At 34.2% G+C, this 18,783-nt stretch overlaps 1 protein-coding gene and 1 pseudogene across 15 annotated transcripts in view; one reads left to right on the forward strand and one right to left on the reverse strand.

The window, feature by feature from the left end:
- Ppp1r9a (protein phosphatase 1 regulatory subunit 9A) overlaps nt 1-18,783 on the reverse strand; it is a 308,327-nt gene that overhangs the window by 124,588 nt on the left and 164,956 nt on the right. For all 15 annotated transcript variants that reach the window (XM_046426371.2, XM_046426370.2, XM_058573241.1 and 12 more), the window contains one exon: nt 6,300-6,432. In XM_046426371.2, the coding sequence (XP_046282327.1) occupies nt 6,300-6,432 (133 nt within the window). The remainder of the gene's footprint in view (nt 1-6,299; nt 6,433-18,783) is intronic.
- Nucleotides 14,910-15,451, forward strand: LOC124080464 (small ribosomal subunit protein uS10m-like; annotated as a pseudogene).

The raw sequence follows: 18,783 nt of genomic DNA on the forward strand, positions 1-18,783 counted from the left end.
ATTAAAGGAAAACTAGCCCCACAAACTCAATAGGATGCTTGGTGTTTTAAAACAGTTTTTAGCAATAACCATTACTATATATTCATAATTACAATTCTTTGAAGAGGATTTATCTCATTGATTATTATATGTTATCTTCTGCCTTAACTATGACTATCACAACCCTACATCTTTATTCTACATACATTCAAAAACAAATCATTTGGCAAAGTGTGATTTGTTTGCTCAGTGGTATTCCACAAGGAATTTTTATGATGTTTTCCCGGGATAGGTTTTTGCATATGAACACCAGCTGAAGGCACTTCCACACTGATTGTAGGCATAGGTATCACTCCAGTGTCAGATCTTTACAACTAACTAATGTCTGAGTGATCACCACTTAGAACGTTTACATACATATGATTTCTCATATTAATTTCATTGAAATCACTTCTCTGGTTCAAATACTTATTCTTTTGCTAAAGATTTCCCTCAGAATAAGTTTTCTTGTGTACATGAAGGTCATATGTGTGTTGAAGGCTCTTCCACAATGGTTAGTGTTTAAGATTTCTTCTTTCCCATGAGAATTTTCTAGTATATATCAAGGTTAGCTGATGGCTAAATTCTTGTTCAGACTCATCACAGTCATCGAGTTTCTCTAGCATGTGAATTTGTTCCTGCAATGGTTACTGAAAGCCTTCCCACCATGTACACATCCACATGCATAGCCAGTGTATTTCTCCTGTGGTTTAAAGAGATGATCACTGTAGCTCTTCCACACTAAAGGTTTGTTTCCTGAGCTAAATCTCTAGAGTATTAGCATTGTGCTTGAATTCCTCCTCACATTCACTATACTTAGAGGGTTTCTCTTCATTACAACTTATTAAAACCAATATTATACTTTGATCAAAATGTTCCAATATACATTCAAAAGGTCCTCTCAAATGTCAAATCTCTTACTGTCATGAGAGGAAATTCCAGCAACTATTCTGTGTGAAAATTACTTCTTGGTTTTTAAATCACTTTTCCTGCCTGGACTCAGGCCTCCCTAAAAATTTTTTTTGTTGTCTTTATTCTTTTCTTTGCTTCCATGGTGCTTCTCATTGCTCTAGTGAGAAAATCACTCAGATTTTCAAAGCTAAAAATCTAGTAGCAGAAAAGCAAAATTAACTTGAGCCATACTGAATTCCTATAAGAAGGAGGCAATGACTGAGGGTGAAACAAGGAAGAACCCAATGGATGCACAGAGACAGGTGACTGATGTTCCCGAGCATCTCATCTCTTCTCTGTTCAGAGGGAGATGGATGGAATTCAGAACTACATGTTTGAAGGCCACTGATTCCTGGGGCTGCACTGTCAAGAAGCAAGCAGTCCCTGTATCCTCCTCTATCTACATTCCTAGGGACAGGCAAAGGCTCTAAATGGGTAAAGAGCCAACAAGGATGTGGAAGACAGTGAGGCTATGCTACCATGGAAGATGCTATCACCACACTGCTCAACACTGACTTTCTCTCTCAGGTAAGAAGCCTATGTTGTACAACATTTCCCTCATAGTGATGAGAGTGTAAAGCAGTGTAGACCATTTTAGATTTCCTCTTCTGAAAAGTACCACTTTTTTCTATTGAATTTTACCTGTCTCTCTTGTCCTGATAATTTTCAGAGGTTCTTAGCATATTGTAGACATTGGTTTTGTCATCTACAATGAGGGCAATTTATCACCTGCTTAATTTTGTTTGAGATAATTACCTTTAAAAGCTAAAAATCTAGACAATTAAATTGATTCATCTTTTCTAACTTTGGGTTTCCCTTCTGGGTTAAGGTCATCCTCCCACCAGCCAAGCTGATAAATGGAATTTTATAAAAATTTCTTCAAATATCAATAACTTTTAAAATTTAATTATTTAATCTATGTAGGTTTTTTAAATATGATATAATGCAGGCTCCAATTTTATATTCATCCAGATAGATGCTCAGTTATGCTAGAAAAATTTATAAAATGTGCTATTACCTATAAGATGTGTGCCATACTAAATATTTCTGCAGACTAATATCTTTCTCTAGATCTTCTATTTTGTCGCACCAATTCATTGTTATATAAATATAATTTGTTCTCATTACAGAAGCTTTAACATTATGTTCAGATATTTGGTAAATTAAGCCCTTTGTATTATTTCCTTTTTCCCTTACATCTATAATTTCTCATATAAAATTAAAGATTGTCCTACACAATCCCTTCTAGCAACTCAACGTTGTTGGCAGTTCTATTTGAACTATACTAAATGTATATCTTAATTTATGAACATGCTTCTAAACTGAGTTTTCCCATCCAAGAACATAGTATAACTTTTAACTAGCTTAAATCTAATGTTTTTCAAAGAAAAAATATTATTTTCTATAGATAAATCCTATTTCTTAGTAATGAATTTAATAAGTATTTTGTTGTTTGGGTGCTATTACAAATGAAACATTTTTTCCCATTTCTACTTCTAGTTCTTACTGTGAATACAGAGGAAAAAAACTTAAGTTTTATAGGCATCTTGAATCTGACTTTCTCCTTTACAAATTATCTTACCAATTCTAATATTTTTAAATTGAATTAATTTGGTTTCCAAGGTGGACATAGATATCATTATACATTGTGTTAGTGTTCCACAAAGGCCCATGTATTAAAGGCTTTCTTCAGCTTGGGAGTGAGGCCTAGTGGAAGGGAGAGAGCCCACTCAGGGTACACCCTTTAGTGGGATCCTGGAACTCCATCCCTTTCTATTTTTTACATCATGGCTGTCATGATGAGCAAGTCCCTCCATCGCTTATTCCTTCCATAATATACTGCCTCACTACAGACTCAAAAGCAATGGTGCCAACTGATCATGGCCAAAAACATGAGCCAAAAATAAACTGTTCTTCTTTTAAGGTTTATTACCTCAGGAATTGTATTATAGTAACAGAAAGCTAACACAGATAGGGTTATAGATATATCAGCAAAAGGAGGTATTTCATTATGTATTTTCTTTTCTTAGACTGATCATTTCATGCAAAGGAAATTGCCTCCCAGTTTTAACTGAAATATTTATAGTGTTTCCTCAATTTAAAAATATAATTCTTTATGATCTATATTTTGTATAATATTCAGGAATAGAGTATTTAATTTGAAATAACTAAACATTATCAAATATCTCTTAACCTTGACTACAGACTTTTTCCTTAAAATTTTATGTGGATAAATTTCCTAATAATGAACTACTCTATATCCTCCTATCTAAAATCCTGTTTAGTCTTAATGCATTTTTTTCTTTAAATATTTCTGTATTTAGTATTTTATTTCATTTAGAATTTTAAAACATATATTTATACTGAGTTGTCCTATAGTCATTTTTGTAGCATTATTAACTTTTAGTGTAAACTAAAAATTTATGTTATCTTTTTTTTTTCTTTTCAGCCTTTTTGTTTTTTGAGATAGGGTTTTGCTAAGTTCTTAGGACTTTGCTAAATTTCTGAGGCTGGTCTTGAACTTGAACTTGTGATCCTCCTGCCTCAGCCTCCTGAGTCACTGGGATTACAGGCTTGTACCACTGTGCCTAGCTCCATGTATCCTTGAAAGAATTTTCCTTCATTTTCTGTGATATAAAATAGTCTCACACAGGCTTGTACAGCCTTTAAACTCATCTGGTTCTGATGAGTTTTTAATATTTTATCTGTAGTCATCATTCTAATTTATTCTATGGCAATTTGTCTAACTTGAATTGATTTTAGTAACTCCTATTTTGCTAGGAAGTAATAAATTACTTCTAGGTATTCATCATTTTTGTCAAAGAAATTTAGTGAAAAAATATATCAATCCTTCATAATCCTGACTGAAGAATACTGAAAGCAAAAATATAGAAATTATAAATATAGGTTTTTTAAATATATAAATATAGGTTTTTTAAATAATCCATTCCATGATGGTTTGGAACAATAGTTCTAATTTTTTATTTAATCAAACATCTACCTTGAAATTCTCATGATATTAAAGGGGTTTAAAATTTTTTTAAGGGAAAAGAGTTTTTTTTCTTTTGAAGACAGCTTTGAATTGAGTTGATTATCCACTCCTCAATATCTTTGTTTTCTGTCTACAGATCTCTCTAGTTCTGAAAGTGCATTAAACTCTCTGATAATTGTATTGCATTTTGTTATCTTCTATTTTAATTTTTAGTATGAAATATAGCATATATACAAGAACTTATGAAAACATTTATCTACAAAACATTATATTTGAGGAACAAAAATAACTAAACAGCCACTTACTAACAAATACACAGAATGTTACCAACACGCAATAATCATCTATGTACCCTTCCCTGACACTGTAATTCTTTCCTTATTCCTAAACATTATGTTAATCATTTCTCCTTTTCAAAATACTTAAGAAAAAACACTGTGTGCCCATCCCTAAATAATAAGCTGTTCAACTTTTCCTAGTTTTGAAAATTAAATAAATGGAAATTATAATTGCATGACTTCTTCTCTCAATTGCTTTTTAAATTTTCTCACAACTTCATGTTTGCAAAAATCACACATTCTGCTACATGTAAACTGTGTGGTTCATTCATTTTCACTGCTGAGTAATATTTTATTAACTAAATATGTTACAATTTATAGGCAATTTCTACCACTGACGAACATTTGAATTGTTCTCATTTTGGCTTTTATTAGCAATACAAAACACACAGTCAATTCTAGCTGTTATAATGCTTTCCACAATTTTAAATCTATAAAAAAATGTAGGCATCTCTCTTTAATTCACTTTAACCCCAAATGAAAGTTTCTTAATGGGAATAATCAATCATGCACAGTATAATGACTAATGCTCTCATTTATATTTTCTCCATCTGGACACTTCTGTATTTAATATTCACATAGTTTTCACCTCTATTTTTCCTCCCTTTACTGTTTTAAACAAGTTTCTTTGCCTCCCTAGTAATTGGGAAGTATATTACACAGATAAAGTATGTACTTGATGTATTCTTTAAATCCTTACATGTCAGCACATTTCTTTCTTTCACCAGAATAAGCAACTGCTCTCTGGGATGGGGAGGGGATACTATCATCCTTCTTATTCATAGTGGCCTATGAAATTATACCTCCATCTCCCTGTTCCTATAGTTGAAAATAAATCTGACACTAATATAAACATCTTGCCCATCAAATCCTTTTGCTGATTTGTTTACTTTGGAGTTTTTAAGTCTGGTATTTTATATTTTTTAAGTTATCTTTGAATACTAGGATTTTCCCAGCCTATGCCTAAGTGTGGGGTCAGTTTGGGTTTTTGTTTTTGTGTAAGTCTTCTCAGTCACAACTAAATAAGTCCTTTCTAACAGGAAGTTCAGGTCTTTTTTCTTTTATTCCAAGAAATTTTTTTTTCTAGTCCAAAAAAACTTTCTTCTATTACTATTTGTCTCTCCTCCTCCATTGTCTTTTCCCCTTCTGTGGCCTATAATTTACATACTGGTGCTGATTTTTCTTGGATATTTACTCTGTCATTTGAGAATTAGTTTGGAACATCTCTTAATTAATACTATAAATAAATACTAAAATTTTAATGAATATTCTTTCTTGGTTATTCAAGTTATCATCTATTCATTCTTTTTTTTCCAAAGCCTTGTGAGATTTGTTAATTTAATGTTCACTGGATGACAGTCCAGTTCCTGGGTACACATATTATATGATGATAAATGAGGCAGTCTCTGGTATCATGAGTCAACAGTTAATACATGAGGGAAGCTGTCCTTTCAGGGAGAGAAATCAGGATGAGGCCCCTTTGTTCTTTCTCCTTACTCCCCTCAAAGACAGGGAAGATAAACAACCTTACCATTTAAATCTTTCTGAATCCTACTGCCTTCGATCCAAAATGTCTATAATTTTCCAAAGGCATTTCCCATTCACATTCTGAGCCTAACCATAACTACTCTCTCTCCACCAAAAATAGCACCTACTCTCCCCACTCTCACTTATAGATCTTTCTCTGGGCTCTCTCCTGCACCAGTTCTTTCTAGAAATACAGACAAAGCCTAGGCCTCACTCATTCCTCCCTCCATCTCAACCACCATCCCAAACAGCTACAGAGGATGGGTTTCAATTGGCAGTAGGAGGTAGGGAGTCTTTCAATCCAATCAACTATTAGAATCCATATCAACTATTTTTGAAACTTAATAAATAGATCTTCTGTGAGAATTAAAACTTTATTCAATCCTTAAAAAAAGACTACACTTTGTAAAACCAATCCTATATTATTAGCACAGCCACATAATGATGTTGTGAACATTGTAGCACTCATGTACCTTTCTCTAGTTCCACTGGGAAAAGTTCCAGCTTCTCTACACGCTTTTCAAGTTCATACTCAGCAGATGCGGCCACGGGGTCAACTTCATCATTTCTCCTGTCATAGTCTTCATTGGAGTATGTGTTAAAAACCTGTAGCAAGAAATCAAAACCAAAATGTTAATACAGAAAAGATGGCTTTCTAAATTTTTTTTTAACTGGCTGGATAAAACTACGAAATTTTTAAAAGAAAACAGTGTGGTGTATCTTCTTAGTAATTTTCTGTTTTTAAAATTAATTGCGATGTTAGGAAAAGAAAAACTAAATCAGAATAAAGATAACTTACTAATTTAAAAATATGTATGAATAATTTTGTCAATTTTAATAATTTCAGAGTCAACATCTCTATATAATACATTATTTGAAAAACAGTATCCATCACCTTTTATATAATCAGAATATACCATCTAACTGCAATATGCTATTGTAAACCAAGTTTAGAACATATTGAAGCAACCCAAACAACTACCATCCTATACCTTTCTTATGGAATGACCTCTGCTAGCCCTAGCAGTGTAGATCATCAATACTATGGAACCACTGAACCTGATTTCTAACATATACTGTCTTGGGTTGTGTTAAACTATTCTTATCTGACATCTCTCATTTTATTTGTACATAAATTTAAATCAAAATTTCATAGGACATTTCAAGAGATTGCTTAAAAGTTTTAGAATAAATAAGATATTGGTAAATCTTTATTTTTACCTAAATCATTCAAAAGAGTACTAAGTGTGGCCTTCAGATATTGCTATAGAGATCATCCTTATTTCAGTTGAAGTATTTATTTTATTTGAAAAGAAACTGGACTGGTTATCAAATCACTCTCTCGATAACACTGAAGAGTATTTACAAGAAATATATAAGTCATCAAGTGTAATCAATATATATAATAAAACTGACATTTTCAATTAAATTCAACAATTATTAAGCATCTAAATGGTGCCTGGAAAAGCTTCATGAGTGCCCCTCAAAATCTTAAAATCTAGGTGTGAATAGAACATATGGTGGTCCTGTGGTACACACCTATAATTCTAGTGGCCCCAGAGGCTGAGGCAGGAGGATACCAAGTTGAAAGCCAGCCTCAGTAACTTGGCAAGACCCTAACCAACTTAGGGAGACCCTGTCTCAAAATTAAAAAAAACAAAAATGGCTAGAGATGTGACACAGTGGTTAAGCATCCCTGCGTTCAATCCTCAGTACCAAAATAAATAAATAAATAGATATATTTTTTTAAAGGTTCGAATTGTGGCTCAGTGGTTAAGTGCTCCTGGGTTCAATCTCTGATACAATGAAAATGCAGAATAAAAAGTCAGAAATGAAAGAAAACATACTTATTGCCACTCAAGCTGATAGGTCCAGCTTTACATGTGCAACTGGAAAATTAGCAATTCTTAAATTTTTTATATGGTAACCTGTAAGCCAATAATACATATTACCTATAGAGAAGCAACTGCAATGTACTTTCTAATGGTACATACCGTCTCAAAATTGTGTCCTTGGAGGGTTTGTACCTGAGTGGACACTGTTTTTCTTACTGACTTTCAACATGATTTCATAGCCTCACATACTTGGATCTTCACTTAATCTAACAAATCTTCACCTATAGTAAACATTACTATATCAAAATGCATATCTCTAAACTGAAGTTTATACTTTTATTTATCTGATTAGAAAATATGCTTCCAACACCTATTCCATAGAAACCTCTAATACTGTTAGACTTGCGACTTCCCCATACCCTTTTTTATCTTTCACTTTATAATTTTTTGTAAGCACATATTCAAATTTATTCATTCAACAAAAATGTACAGATTACCAATTCTATGCCAGCTATTCTGCTAGATATTGGTGAAGGCACAGTCTCAATCACCTCATAGTTTATGATGGACACAGAAATAAAAATAAACAATTATAGTACAATGTGATAACTGTTTTAACAGAAGAATGTATCAAGTAATTTTTTGCCTTAGAAAAGAATCTTGTGGAGGGGAGGGTGTTTGTTTTGAACCTCAAAGAACAGAAAGGGATTTACATATTCAAATGCAGAAGAGGAGGAATGTGAATTTCAAATATAAGATCCTACACCACAAAAGAAAAAAAAAATAGGTAGATAGATAGAAGGTATTTTGGGGAAAAAATTGATAGTTGAGTGGATGGACCACAATACAACACACCCAACAAAGTAAACTTCAACTGTACATACCATTATAGTTTAGATATGAGGTGTCCCCCAAAAGTTCATACATAAGACAATGAAAGAAAGTTTGGGGATGAAATGGCTAGGTTATGAGAGCTTTAACCTAATCAGTGCATTAATCCACTGATAAGAATTAACTAGTTGATACCTATAGGCAGGAATACCTAGGGTCTTACAAGCCCGGGAAATCAGTGGCACATACAACTGGAAATTACTTCATTAACATTTGCTACTCATCTACTTCAGCTAATAGGTCCAAATATATGACTACAATACAATAATTTAAATGATATTCACTCTTAATATTTACTAGAACATAGTGAGTAAATAAATGTATATGTGTGTGTGTGTGTGTGTGTTTGTAAGAGACTGAGAGAGAGAGAGAGAGATATTGTATGTGTGCATGTGAGAGAACTGCTTTAAATAAATGAACACTTTCCTTTTTTTCAGAGTCCTAAACATTGTTATCAAAATGTTCTCCCTCAATTAGGCTAGTTTATAAAGTTCATTTTTAGATATCCTGAAATTAAAGAAAAAATTATAAGACTCCATATTGGAAAATGATAATTTGTTCGGGCATCAAGCAATCAGATGACTATACCAACATTACATTCTGTAGAAAACAAATAACCTAAGATACCTTTCTATCTTTGGCTTGCTTATGTAAGCATGTGGAAAAAGAAGCCATAAATAATTGAAAAGGAAAAGTCAGAAATTCATTATTTTCAGGTTACAATATTATTTTTACTTGGAAAATCTTAGAAATTCAATAGAAAAAAATATTACAACTAATAAGAGTTCAGTAAAGCAATGTTCATTTTAAATGAACCAATATATAAAAACATCAATAAATCAAAAAATAAACCGTAAAATACTCAGAATTTACTAGCTGTAAGTGTACAAAGATTTCCTTCTAAATAAAAATTTAACCGAGAACACAATAAGCTGTAAGTTTAATGTCATATTATTCCTAAATAAAAATTTTTAATATTATAAAGATATCCATGCACCTGAATCTCTGCAAATGTCAGTCTATACCAATTTAATTGATGAATTCAGGGCAATCAAAATTAAAAACCCAACCATACTTTTGAGAGAAACTAATAGGCTGTTTGAAAATGAACAGTAAGGATGGAAACGAGCCTTACTGCCTTACTGGGTATCAAAATATACAATAAAACTGCATTAATTAAGACAATATAGTTTTGGCCCTAAGGCAGATTTATTTTTATCCTCTATTCTGTTTCACTGTTTTCTTTTTTCTCTTCAAATTAGTTACAGTGGTCATTTAATAAACAGTATGGAAAGAATTAGATATCCATCTGAAGAATATTCCTATTTCATGTCATAAATTAAAATAGAATTCAGATGAGCTAAGAATAAAAATGTACACATTTGTCCCTCAGTATCAGTGTAGTGAGGGGTTGATTCAAGGACCTCTCATTCCCCATGGATACAAAATCTGCAGCTGCTGAAGCCCCTCAACATAAAATTGCATGCTTTCATATAACCTACATACATATATACTCCATTCATATACTCTGAATCATCTCTAGATTAATTATAATAACCAACACAATATAGGTAATACATAAAAAGCTCTTATACTGTATTGTTTAGATAATAATGGTAAGGAAAATGATCTATATATGTTCCTTTTTTCTTTCTGGATATTTTCAATGTGTAGCTGGTTGAATCTATAAATATAGAACCCACAGAGAACCAACCATCTATATATACTTTAAGAGACCTATAACAAAAATGGGGCAATGTTTCATACATTAGAGAGAGATTCACAGATACTACAAGTTCTAAAGGAAATGAATAAACTATCTGGTTAAAACTCAGTGCTAAGCAATTGGAGGTTTAGCTGAACAGTGGAGCCCTCACCTAGAATGCATGAGACCCTAGATTCAATCCCTAGCACTGCAAAAAAATAATATAAATAAAAATTAATGCTAAAAACTTCTAGACAGCAAAATATCTATAATGACAATATAAGAAAAGTCACAAATTAGGAGAGAATATTAATATATAAAGGGCTTTCTCAACTCAACTAATTTTGCATGTATGAGTAGAGAAAGGAAATTAACTGCGAATTCAACAAAGAAATACTAATGCCTAGTAAAACACACAATGATGCTCAAGTTCATTAAATATTAAGCAAATGCAAATTAAAACAAGGAGACACTATGTATTCATCCATAAGAATGGTTTTTAAAAAAACACTGCAATATCCAGTGTTTGTGCGGATATAAGAAAAACATTTTAGCCACTTAAAAACAGACCAAAAAAAAGCATGATTTGAAAACAGTAACCAACATTTTAAATGTAAAAGCCTTTGAGCTAATGTTACCTCTAAGTATTTAGAGAAATACCTGTATATGTGTAAAGACATATGTAAAAGGAAGTTCATTATAGCACTATTTTTAATATCCCAGAGTGGAAAATTACCTAAATGTTAATCAATAAAGAAACTGGCTTGCAAAATTATAACATATACAATCAGGCAGGTAATGCACATCTATAATTCCAGTTACTTGGGAGGCTGAGGCAGCAGGATGACAAGTTTGACATGAATTACTTATAATACAGATATCATTAAACCAAAAGAGCACATTGCAGATAAAGATATTTCCAATTTCTATAACCCAACCCAATTCATACAATATGAATTTTAAGCTAACTTTGAACCTTCTAAATTTCTTAGCTCAAAATCAACTTGGCTTTTGCCACATCATAAAGTCAGGAAAAGTCTCAGCTTCCTTACATACAAAATGACTGTTACAATAATAATTTTACCCTATAAAATAGTTGTGAAAGTGAAATGGTATAATCCATATAATTGTGTTTGGTTCAATATAGGAAGAGAAATAATCCTCCAGGGTAATAAATAATACAATATTTCCCCAGACACTTACATTCACATGCTCTTTTATGAATGGGTTTTGAATATTTCATCTACTATGATTCTTAATGCCCTTTAAACAAAATCTGCTTAACTAATTTTATATTATAATGTAGACTGGTCTACCAAAATCCCAACCTTTGTCCAGAACAATGCACTATCATTGTATAATGGCTCACTGCTTACCATGCTGTCTGTTCTGCTGGATCAGGAAGAACCTCAGAGATGAAAGGAAGTTTCACATGGATAAATACCTTCCCTTTCATCTATATTGTCTTGAGTTGCCTAATTTTAAAATAGTATTTCTACTATTTACATTTATATTACCTCAGGTGCTCTACAAAAATATGGATAATTAATCAAATGATAATCTCAGCCTCATCAAGGTATTACTAGAGCACAAAAAAATCTCTCAAGGCCAATAGCATCCTGGGCCCCAATAATCAATGCCATCAAGATACATATATTTTTAGTTCAGTCACCTTTATGTTGTTCCTGTGTTAGTTCACTAAAAAAAGCAAACAAAAGGATGTTTAAATTTAAGACTTCTTGTTTCAGAGCCAAGAAGTGATATTCTGTTCCTGATCAAAGCAAACAAAACAAGACCTCATGCACTGCTTTGCAGTGGAGTCCTGCTTTCCAGGGTAACAAGTTTGCAATCATATTTAGCAAGGACATTTCTGAGCCAGCAACCCAAGGCTATGAAAAACAAATAGAACAAAAATTAGCTTATTATAAGCTTTCAAATACAGTCATGTTATTTACATTTGTGGTAGTCTCAGCTACAACACTTTTTCAAAATGACAGCAATACATTTTCAACAATAAGAAAAAATCATTTCCTTTACTTCTTTATGACACATTTCTTTAATCAATGCATGTCAAAATAAAGTCAGCATTCTCTGTAAATACTGACTGGAAGGAATCTCCCACAATGCTTCCACCAGGTCTCAGTTCCCGCAGTAGTCTGGGTTCTGCTTAATCTTCCTGACACATCAAAGATGGAAAATGTCCCAGGTTCTAGCACGCTGAGTTTCAGATGCTGGCTGGGCACAGTGTACTACTGGAGATAAGCCAAGCATTCACATGCTCCCACAAATGGACACACTCATCACGAGCTTCCCAGGCAGAACTCTACCTCACCTGCATGTAATTTTAGCTGCTCTTCTCAAGATACTCTAAACTGAAACCAACAGTAAGCCTGAGAAGACAGTCCACAATTTTCAGGTTTTTAAAACAAATTTGGCCATAAACCACTACTGGGAAAGGAGGACCTTGACAGTCATGGAGCAGTATATAATATCAAATTTCCTTTTCTTCGTCCCAGGCTTTCTCACTGACTTACAATAGTAAAAATTACATAGTTTCTTGATGCCCACTGTGCCAAGGACTATGTTAGGTTCCTGATGCAAAATAAAGCAAGTCAAACTGGAGTTTGTAATTATCAGGTATTCTGCATTCACTGGTAGTCTCCAAAGATTATAAATAGGTAAGAGTTTTAATCTCCTCCTCTAAGTTCTTGTAGCTTGTTATAATGAAAGAAAGACTCATACTATGGCTTGGGAGGATGAGGCAGGAATTCAAGTTCAAAGCCAGCCTCAGCAATTTAACAAGTCCCTACACAATTTGGTAAGACTCTGTCTTGAAACAAAAAATAAAAAAGGGTTGGGAGGGTAGCTACTAAGGCAGAAAAAGGATAAAGAGTGTGTTCACTTTTCATATTTTTACATGAAAAACTTGAGGTTCAAAGGACAATATACATGCTGAATATAAGGATAACTAACAAAGTTTATAAATGCATAAGTCATTTCACTAAACATGAGCCTAGTGTGGATTACAAAAGAACAGGAAGTAAAAAGAAAAAAAAATACACACTACATAACAGGTGTTGGAGCACATGCCAGTTCAAAAGGCAGCACAAAAAAAGCTTGTATTGTGTCAGGGTTCTCCAGAGAAACAGGACCAATAGGATGTATGTAGACATATTTATTTTATATATGCAACATATTTTTATTTCATTCATTAAAAATAAAGTATTTTTATTTTAAATAAAGTGAATTTATTCTAAGGTCTGGTTCAGATGACTGGGAGGCCAGCAAGTCCAAAATCTGCAGGCCACAGGCTGTAGACCTCATAAGAGCTGACGCTGATGCTGACGCTCAAATTCAAACGCAATTTTCTGGCAGAATTCCTTATCCTTCAGCGGAGGTCAGACTTTTTATAAGGGTCTTCAACTGATCAGATAAGTCCCATCCACTTTATGAAGGGTCATCTGCCTTAGCCTCCTGATTTAAATGTTAATCTTATCTAAAAAATACCTTTACGGAAACATCTAGAATCATGTTTGCCCAGAATTGGCAAGCTTGGCATAGCCAAGTTGGCACCTAAAATAAGCCATCACAAAGCTCTTCAAACTATTTCTGAACACAAAACCTGGACTTCTCAGCATTTAACCAAGATGGTCAGACGAATATAGTTTCCTAAAAAACATGCAGATATAAAATCACAGGTTTATATCTAATATTTACTTGGATACTCCTGACACATTAAGGTATTTCACATAGATAACATCATTATCTGCATGGCTAAGTCCTAGATAAGAAAAGAAGAAGCCATCCTGGCTGCAACTGCAGCCAAGAAGGGTGCTGAGGGGAACCTGCACATGGCAGGCTGATGAAGAGCAGCGGGCAGTAAGCACTTGGCTGCATGCACTGAGAGCTTGGAGAAATTGCTGGCTTGTACGTGTAAGGAGACAGGCTCAATTTTGATATTCAGCCTGCTGGGGTTCAAATTCTTTTCACTACATATTGCTCTGCTGTGCCGCTGCAATCTGGAAAGAATGTATGATGGAAATGGAGTCTCTGTAAGTCTAAAGACTGACTACAATGAATACAAAGAGCTCTCCTTCAACTTACAATGGACATGTAGCATGAGTGAGAATACACATGTTAGAAGATACTGGGCAATTACTAATACAGTAGAAATCCGCTTATTCTTAATCAGTCTATCATCTAAAAGAAATGATTGATCACTATGATTAGGGACTGCAAAGATCCTATCTTGGTTAAAAACATAAGAACTAGGGCCAAGAAAAGAATGTGAATACCGGAAACCTTTCACCTCAATTCAAGTGAAAATAGTGATAAGTCCTAAAAGCACTAATGACAAGTAGGAGCTCTATTATCTGTTCCTATGCCAAATCAGCCAGTTCTAAAAGCTCAGTCCCAAAGGATCTCAGGAAAGTGACTAAATACCATCTCCCATTCTAGAGTTCTCAGTCTGCACCCCAGTTTCTCCTCAAGAATCCTATAACATGCCTTCCACAAGACCTACCTGTCACATACTGTTTCCCTTATATAATTCAAAGAGGGACAGTTTTCAGAACCAATTAAAGGTTACAGAAAGAGTAAGTAAAATGGTTTTCAGAAGTATGTATTGGAGGCTTGTGTGCTAGCACCTCTGGCAGAGCTTGGGAATTTGTCTATAAACAGTTTAAGGAGCAGTACAGTCAATAATGGTGCCTTTCTTCCTAGTACCTACATGAAGTGGGCACAGTTTTCAAACCCACACACTGATGTCCCGAAGGATTTGACCAAATGATAACCATATCTGATGAAATTGATACATTGTATGAATGCCTGTCAATTTTACTAAAAGGCCACATAAAGGCTGTAATGAACAGTTATGAATATTTTGCCGTGCTTGCTGTTAAAGAACTTGATCTCTCTACTAAAGTACATGAACCTCCAAGGAACACAGTGATTTACTCTTCTCAAATCAGTGCATATTTTCAAGAAGTAGAGTTCAGTATGAAATGAGAATGCTTTGCAGATGTTTAGAGTTAGACATCTAACTAGATGCACAGCAGATGTCTACTTGGAATATTCTCAGCAAAACTTACCTGAAGGAGTTGCCATGGAAGTAACAAAGACAGAACAGTTCCCAGAACACATCAAGGAGCCAATATGGGAAACAGTACCAGAGGAAAAAGAAGAAAGCAAGTAATAAAGCCTCAGGGAACCACTCGTGCCTGGATTTGAAAGGAGAATGGGCCAGATGTGTATGTTTGAATGGAGAGTGCTTACAGCTGAGACAATCTGGAGTCCTGCTCACTGCTTTGTTGAGTCCTCTTGCCTAGTTCAGTTGAGAATAGAGAATGGAACCATAATGGCAGACGGAAATGGAGCAAGAACCATTCTATCTATTCTTTTTATATACATTATTATATAAAAAAACTTGAACAGACAGGCATGATATAGCACACAGATAATCCCAGGTGCTGGGGAGGCTGAGACAAGAGGATAGGAAGTTTGAAGCCCGCCAGCCAAAGCAACTTGTGAGACCCTGTCTCAAAATAAGAAAAGGGCTGGAAATGTCACTCAGTGAAAGAGAAACCCTGTATTCAATCCCCAGTACTATAAAAAGTGTGTATGTATGTATATACATACATATACATATACATATATATATATATATATATATATATATATATATGCAAAAAAAGGAAGTATGCAGTGGAGATACTGGGAGGGAGGAGAGTTATGCTGCTAAGACTTTTTAATGCATATCTTGATAATATTCTTGTTTTATTATTTGAATGCTATAAATAATCTCTAAGTATACTCATGAAAAGCATACAAGAACACAGGAAAAATCAAGAATATAGTTTTGTATTGTCACTGGCATTGACCATCTCATACTTGTAGATAATTAACAACCAAATACAGAAGTTATAAACTCTTCAAATTTAGAACATCTATGACTGACTTTGTGGAAAATCATATACATATATATGTATTATATATTGGGTATATATATCTTTTAAATCTTGTGTATCAAATAATATTCAAAATAAGTGGAGTTTTATTTACACACACAGAAATTAGCAATGAAATAAAAAACTGGAAGATCCTATATCTCTTATTTTTAATAAAATAGAGTCAAATGATAATTAATACTAGTTATCTGTAAATACATAGTGTTAAAGTACTTTAAACATTTTATAAATATGCTCTTGCAAAAATAGTTTATGCTACTAAAGTATTCAGTTTTAAAAATTCCTTCACAAATAAACTCAGGTCATTCCAACTTTGAACAAATTCTAAGATAATCAAGCCAAAATTAGTGAGTTTTTCCAAAAGATAGTTTTCAGGGAGAACTGGGAAATTCCACTGATGTTCACATTTTCCTCGGTGTTTTTCAAATTATTATAAACAATTAAATATATCCATGAGAAATTAACAATGTTCTCTTTCAGTTCAGCCAGACTTTGAGTTTAAATCTGAGACATATGCTTTACAAACTGACAGCTGTTAGCCAGCATGAAATAAACTGGTGGCCATGGTCCAGCTCCCACTGGAGAGGTGTCCTCATCACAGAAAATTTTGACTAATTAGCCCAATTGGCACCTCTTGGGGAGAAGGGGCAATGTACTTACTTATCCCACTACAAGTGCCAGCATTGTGTTTCCAAAGGCCCGTGAAGGGAGATCATTATGAGTTGTCTGAACCGGAAGACAGAGAGCAGTACTACAGTGTATGTGTAGGTCAAAGGCAGGAAAGGAGTGTCAGCTGTATGAAAGAATGTTTGAGAGCATCTCTTGAGCACAGTAAGGGAAGCCTGTAAACTCTTCAGTAAGGCTGCACCTTCCCATATGAAATCCCCAAGGGTAAGCACACCTCTGATGGAGACTATGTAAGGTGTCATGAAAGACAACACTGAACACTGAGGCCTTTGGAACCTTGAGAAGAGCTACTCAGTCCAACATTGTGTCTGGGAAGAGAATGAAACAAACTTGAAAAAAACTTGATTCTTTTCAGAACTACAAGAGTGAGCTAAAGGAAGAAGGGCTCCTAACACCAGGAACTTTAGAACTCTCAGAAATTGTGCATTGACCTAGGAAAGTAGAAAAGAAGGACAAAACATAGCTGAAGACTGAATTACCAGCTGCTGTGGTAGGATATGGTTTGAGTGTGTCTCTTAAAGGTTCATGTATTGAAAGCTTGGTCAACAGAGTGGTAGTATTGGGAGGTGCCACGGAACTTTTAAGAGGCAGACCCAGTAGAAGGTCCCTAGGTCAACTGAGAGCACTGCCTTTGGAAGGGATACCCAGTCTCTGGGTTCCTGTCTTGCAATGTTCTCTCTCCCTCTCACATGCACTCCCACCTCTGAGATGCCATCCTCCTTGAGAACTTCACCATAGTCAAGCTGATGCTGGTGCCATGCCCTTAAACCTCAAACTATGAGCTTAATAAGCCTCCCTTCTTATTAAAGTGCTCAGCCCTAGGTTATTCACTATAGTAACATTAAATGGACAAATGCACTACCTAAACAAGTGGATTAAGACCTCAACAAGGTAAACATTAGTCCAAAGAGAAAAGGGAATGTGACAACAAAGCATCCTAGTAGTCAATGAATTAAAATTGATTCTGCCTCCTTAGATTAAAAAAAAAAAAAAAAATCTGACACAAGACTCCTCTTACCACTCTGATTGGCTTTTGATATGTTAACATTACTAAACTGCTTCCAATTAATCAAATACTAAGCTAGGTATCATTGTGAAAGTATTTTGCAGATTTGATGAGTACAAAATGGGTTAGCCTTAAGTAAGGAAGATTACCCTGCATAATCTGGGAGAGCCTGATTCAATCAGTTGACAAACCTAAGGAACAGAAAGCTGAGGTTCCCTGAAGATAAAAGAAGTTCTGGTGTAACAGCAACTCTGACCCATGCCTGGTGTTCCATACTACCAGCTTTATGGTCTGACCATAAGATTTCAGATTTGCCAAAGAAAACAATCAAGAATGTTGAGAGAGAGCCTACACAATAGGAGAAAATCTTTGCTACCTGCACCTCAGATACAGCATTAATCTCCAGGATATATAAAAAATTCAACACCAAAATAAATAAATAAATAAATAAATAAATAGCCCAATCAATAAATGGGCTAAGTAACTGAGCAGACACTTCACAGAAGAAGAAACACAACTGGTCAACAAATACATGAAAAAATATTCAATATCACTAGCAATTAGAGTAATGCAAATTAAAACTACACTGAGACTTCATCTCACTTCAGTCAGATTGGCAATTATCAAGAATAGAAATAATAAATGTTGGTGAGGATATGGGGGAAAAGGTACACTTATAGATTGCTGATGAGATTACAATGGAAATTGTTTCTGCATCCGCAGTCATCATTCACAGGCTCAGTAGCTGAGACACTTGCACTCTCTGGTTCGACTTTTTTAAATTATTATTTAAAATTATCACAAAGCTCTGCTACTTACTTTTGTCCAATGCTCACCATTTATTTACTATTCCAACCTCAGCCTATT

The sequence above is a fragment of the Marmota monax genome, unplaced genomic scaffold (assembly GCF_021218885.2).
Source record: "Marmota monax isolate L192 unplaced genomic scaffold, Marmota_monax_Labrador192_F-V1.1 WCK01_AAM20220418_F8-fsc00321, whole genome shotgun sequence".
Taxonomy (NCBI): Eukaryota; Metazoa; Chordata; class Mammalia; order Rodentia; family Sciuridae; genus Marmota; species Marmota monax.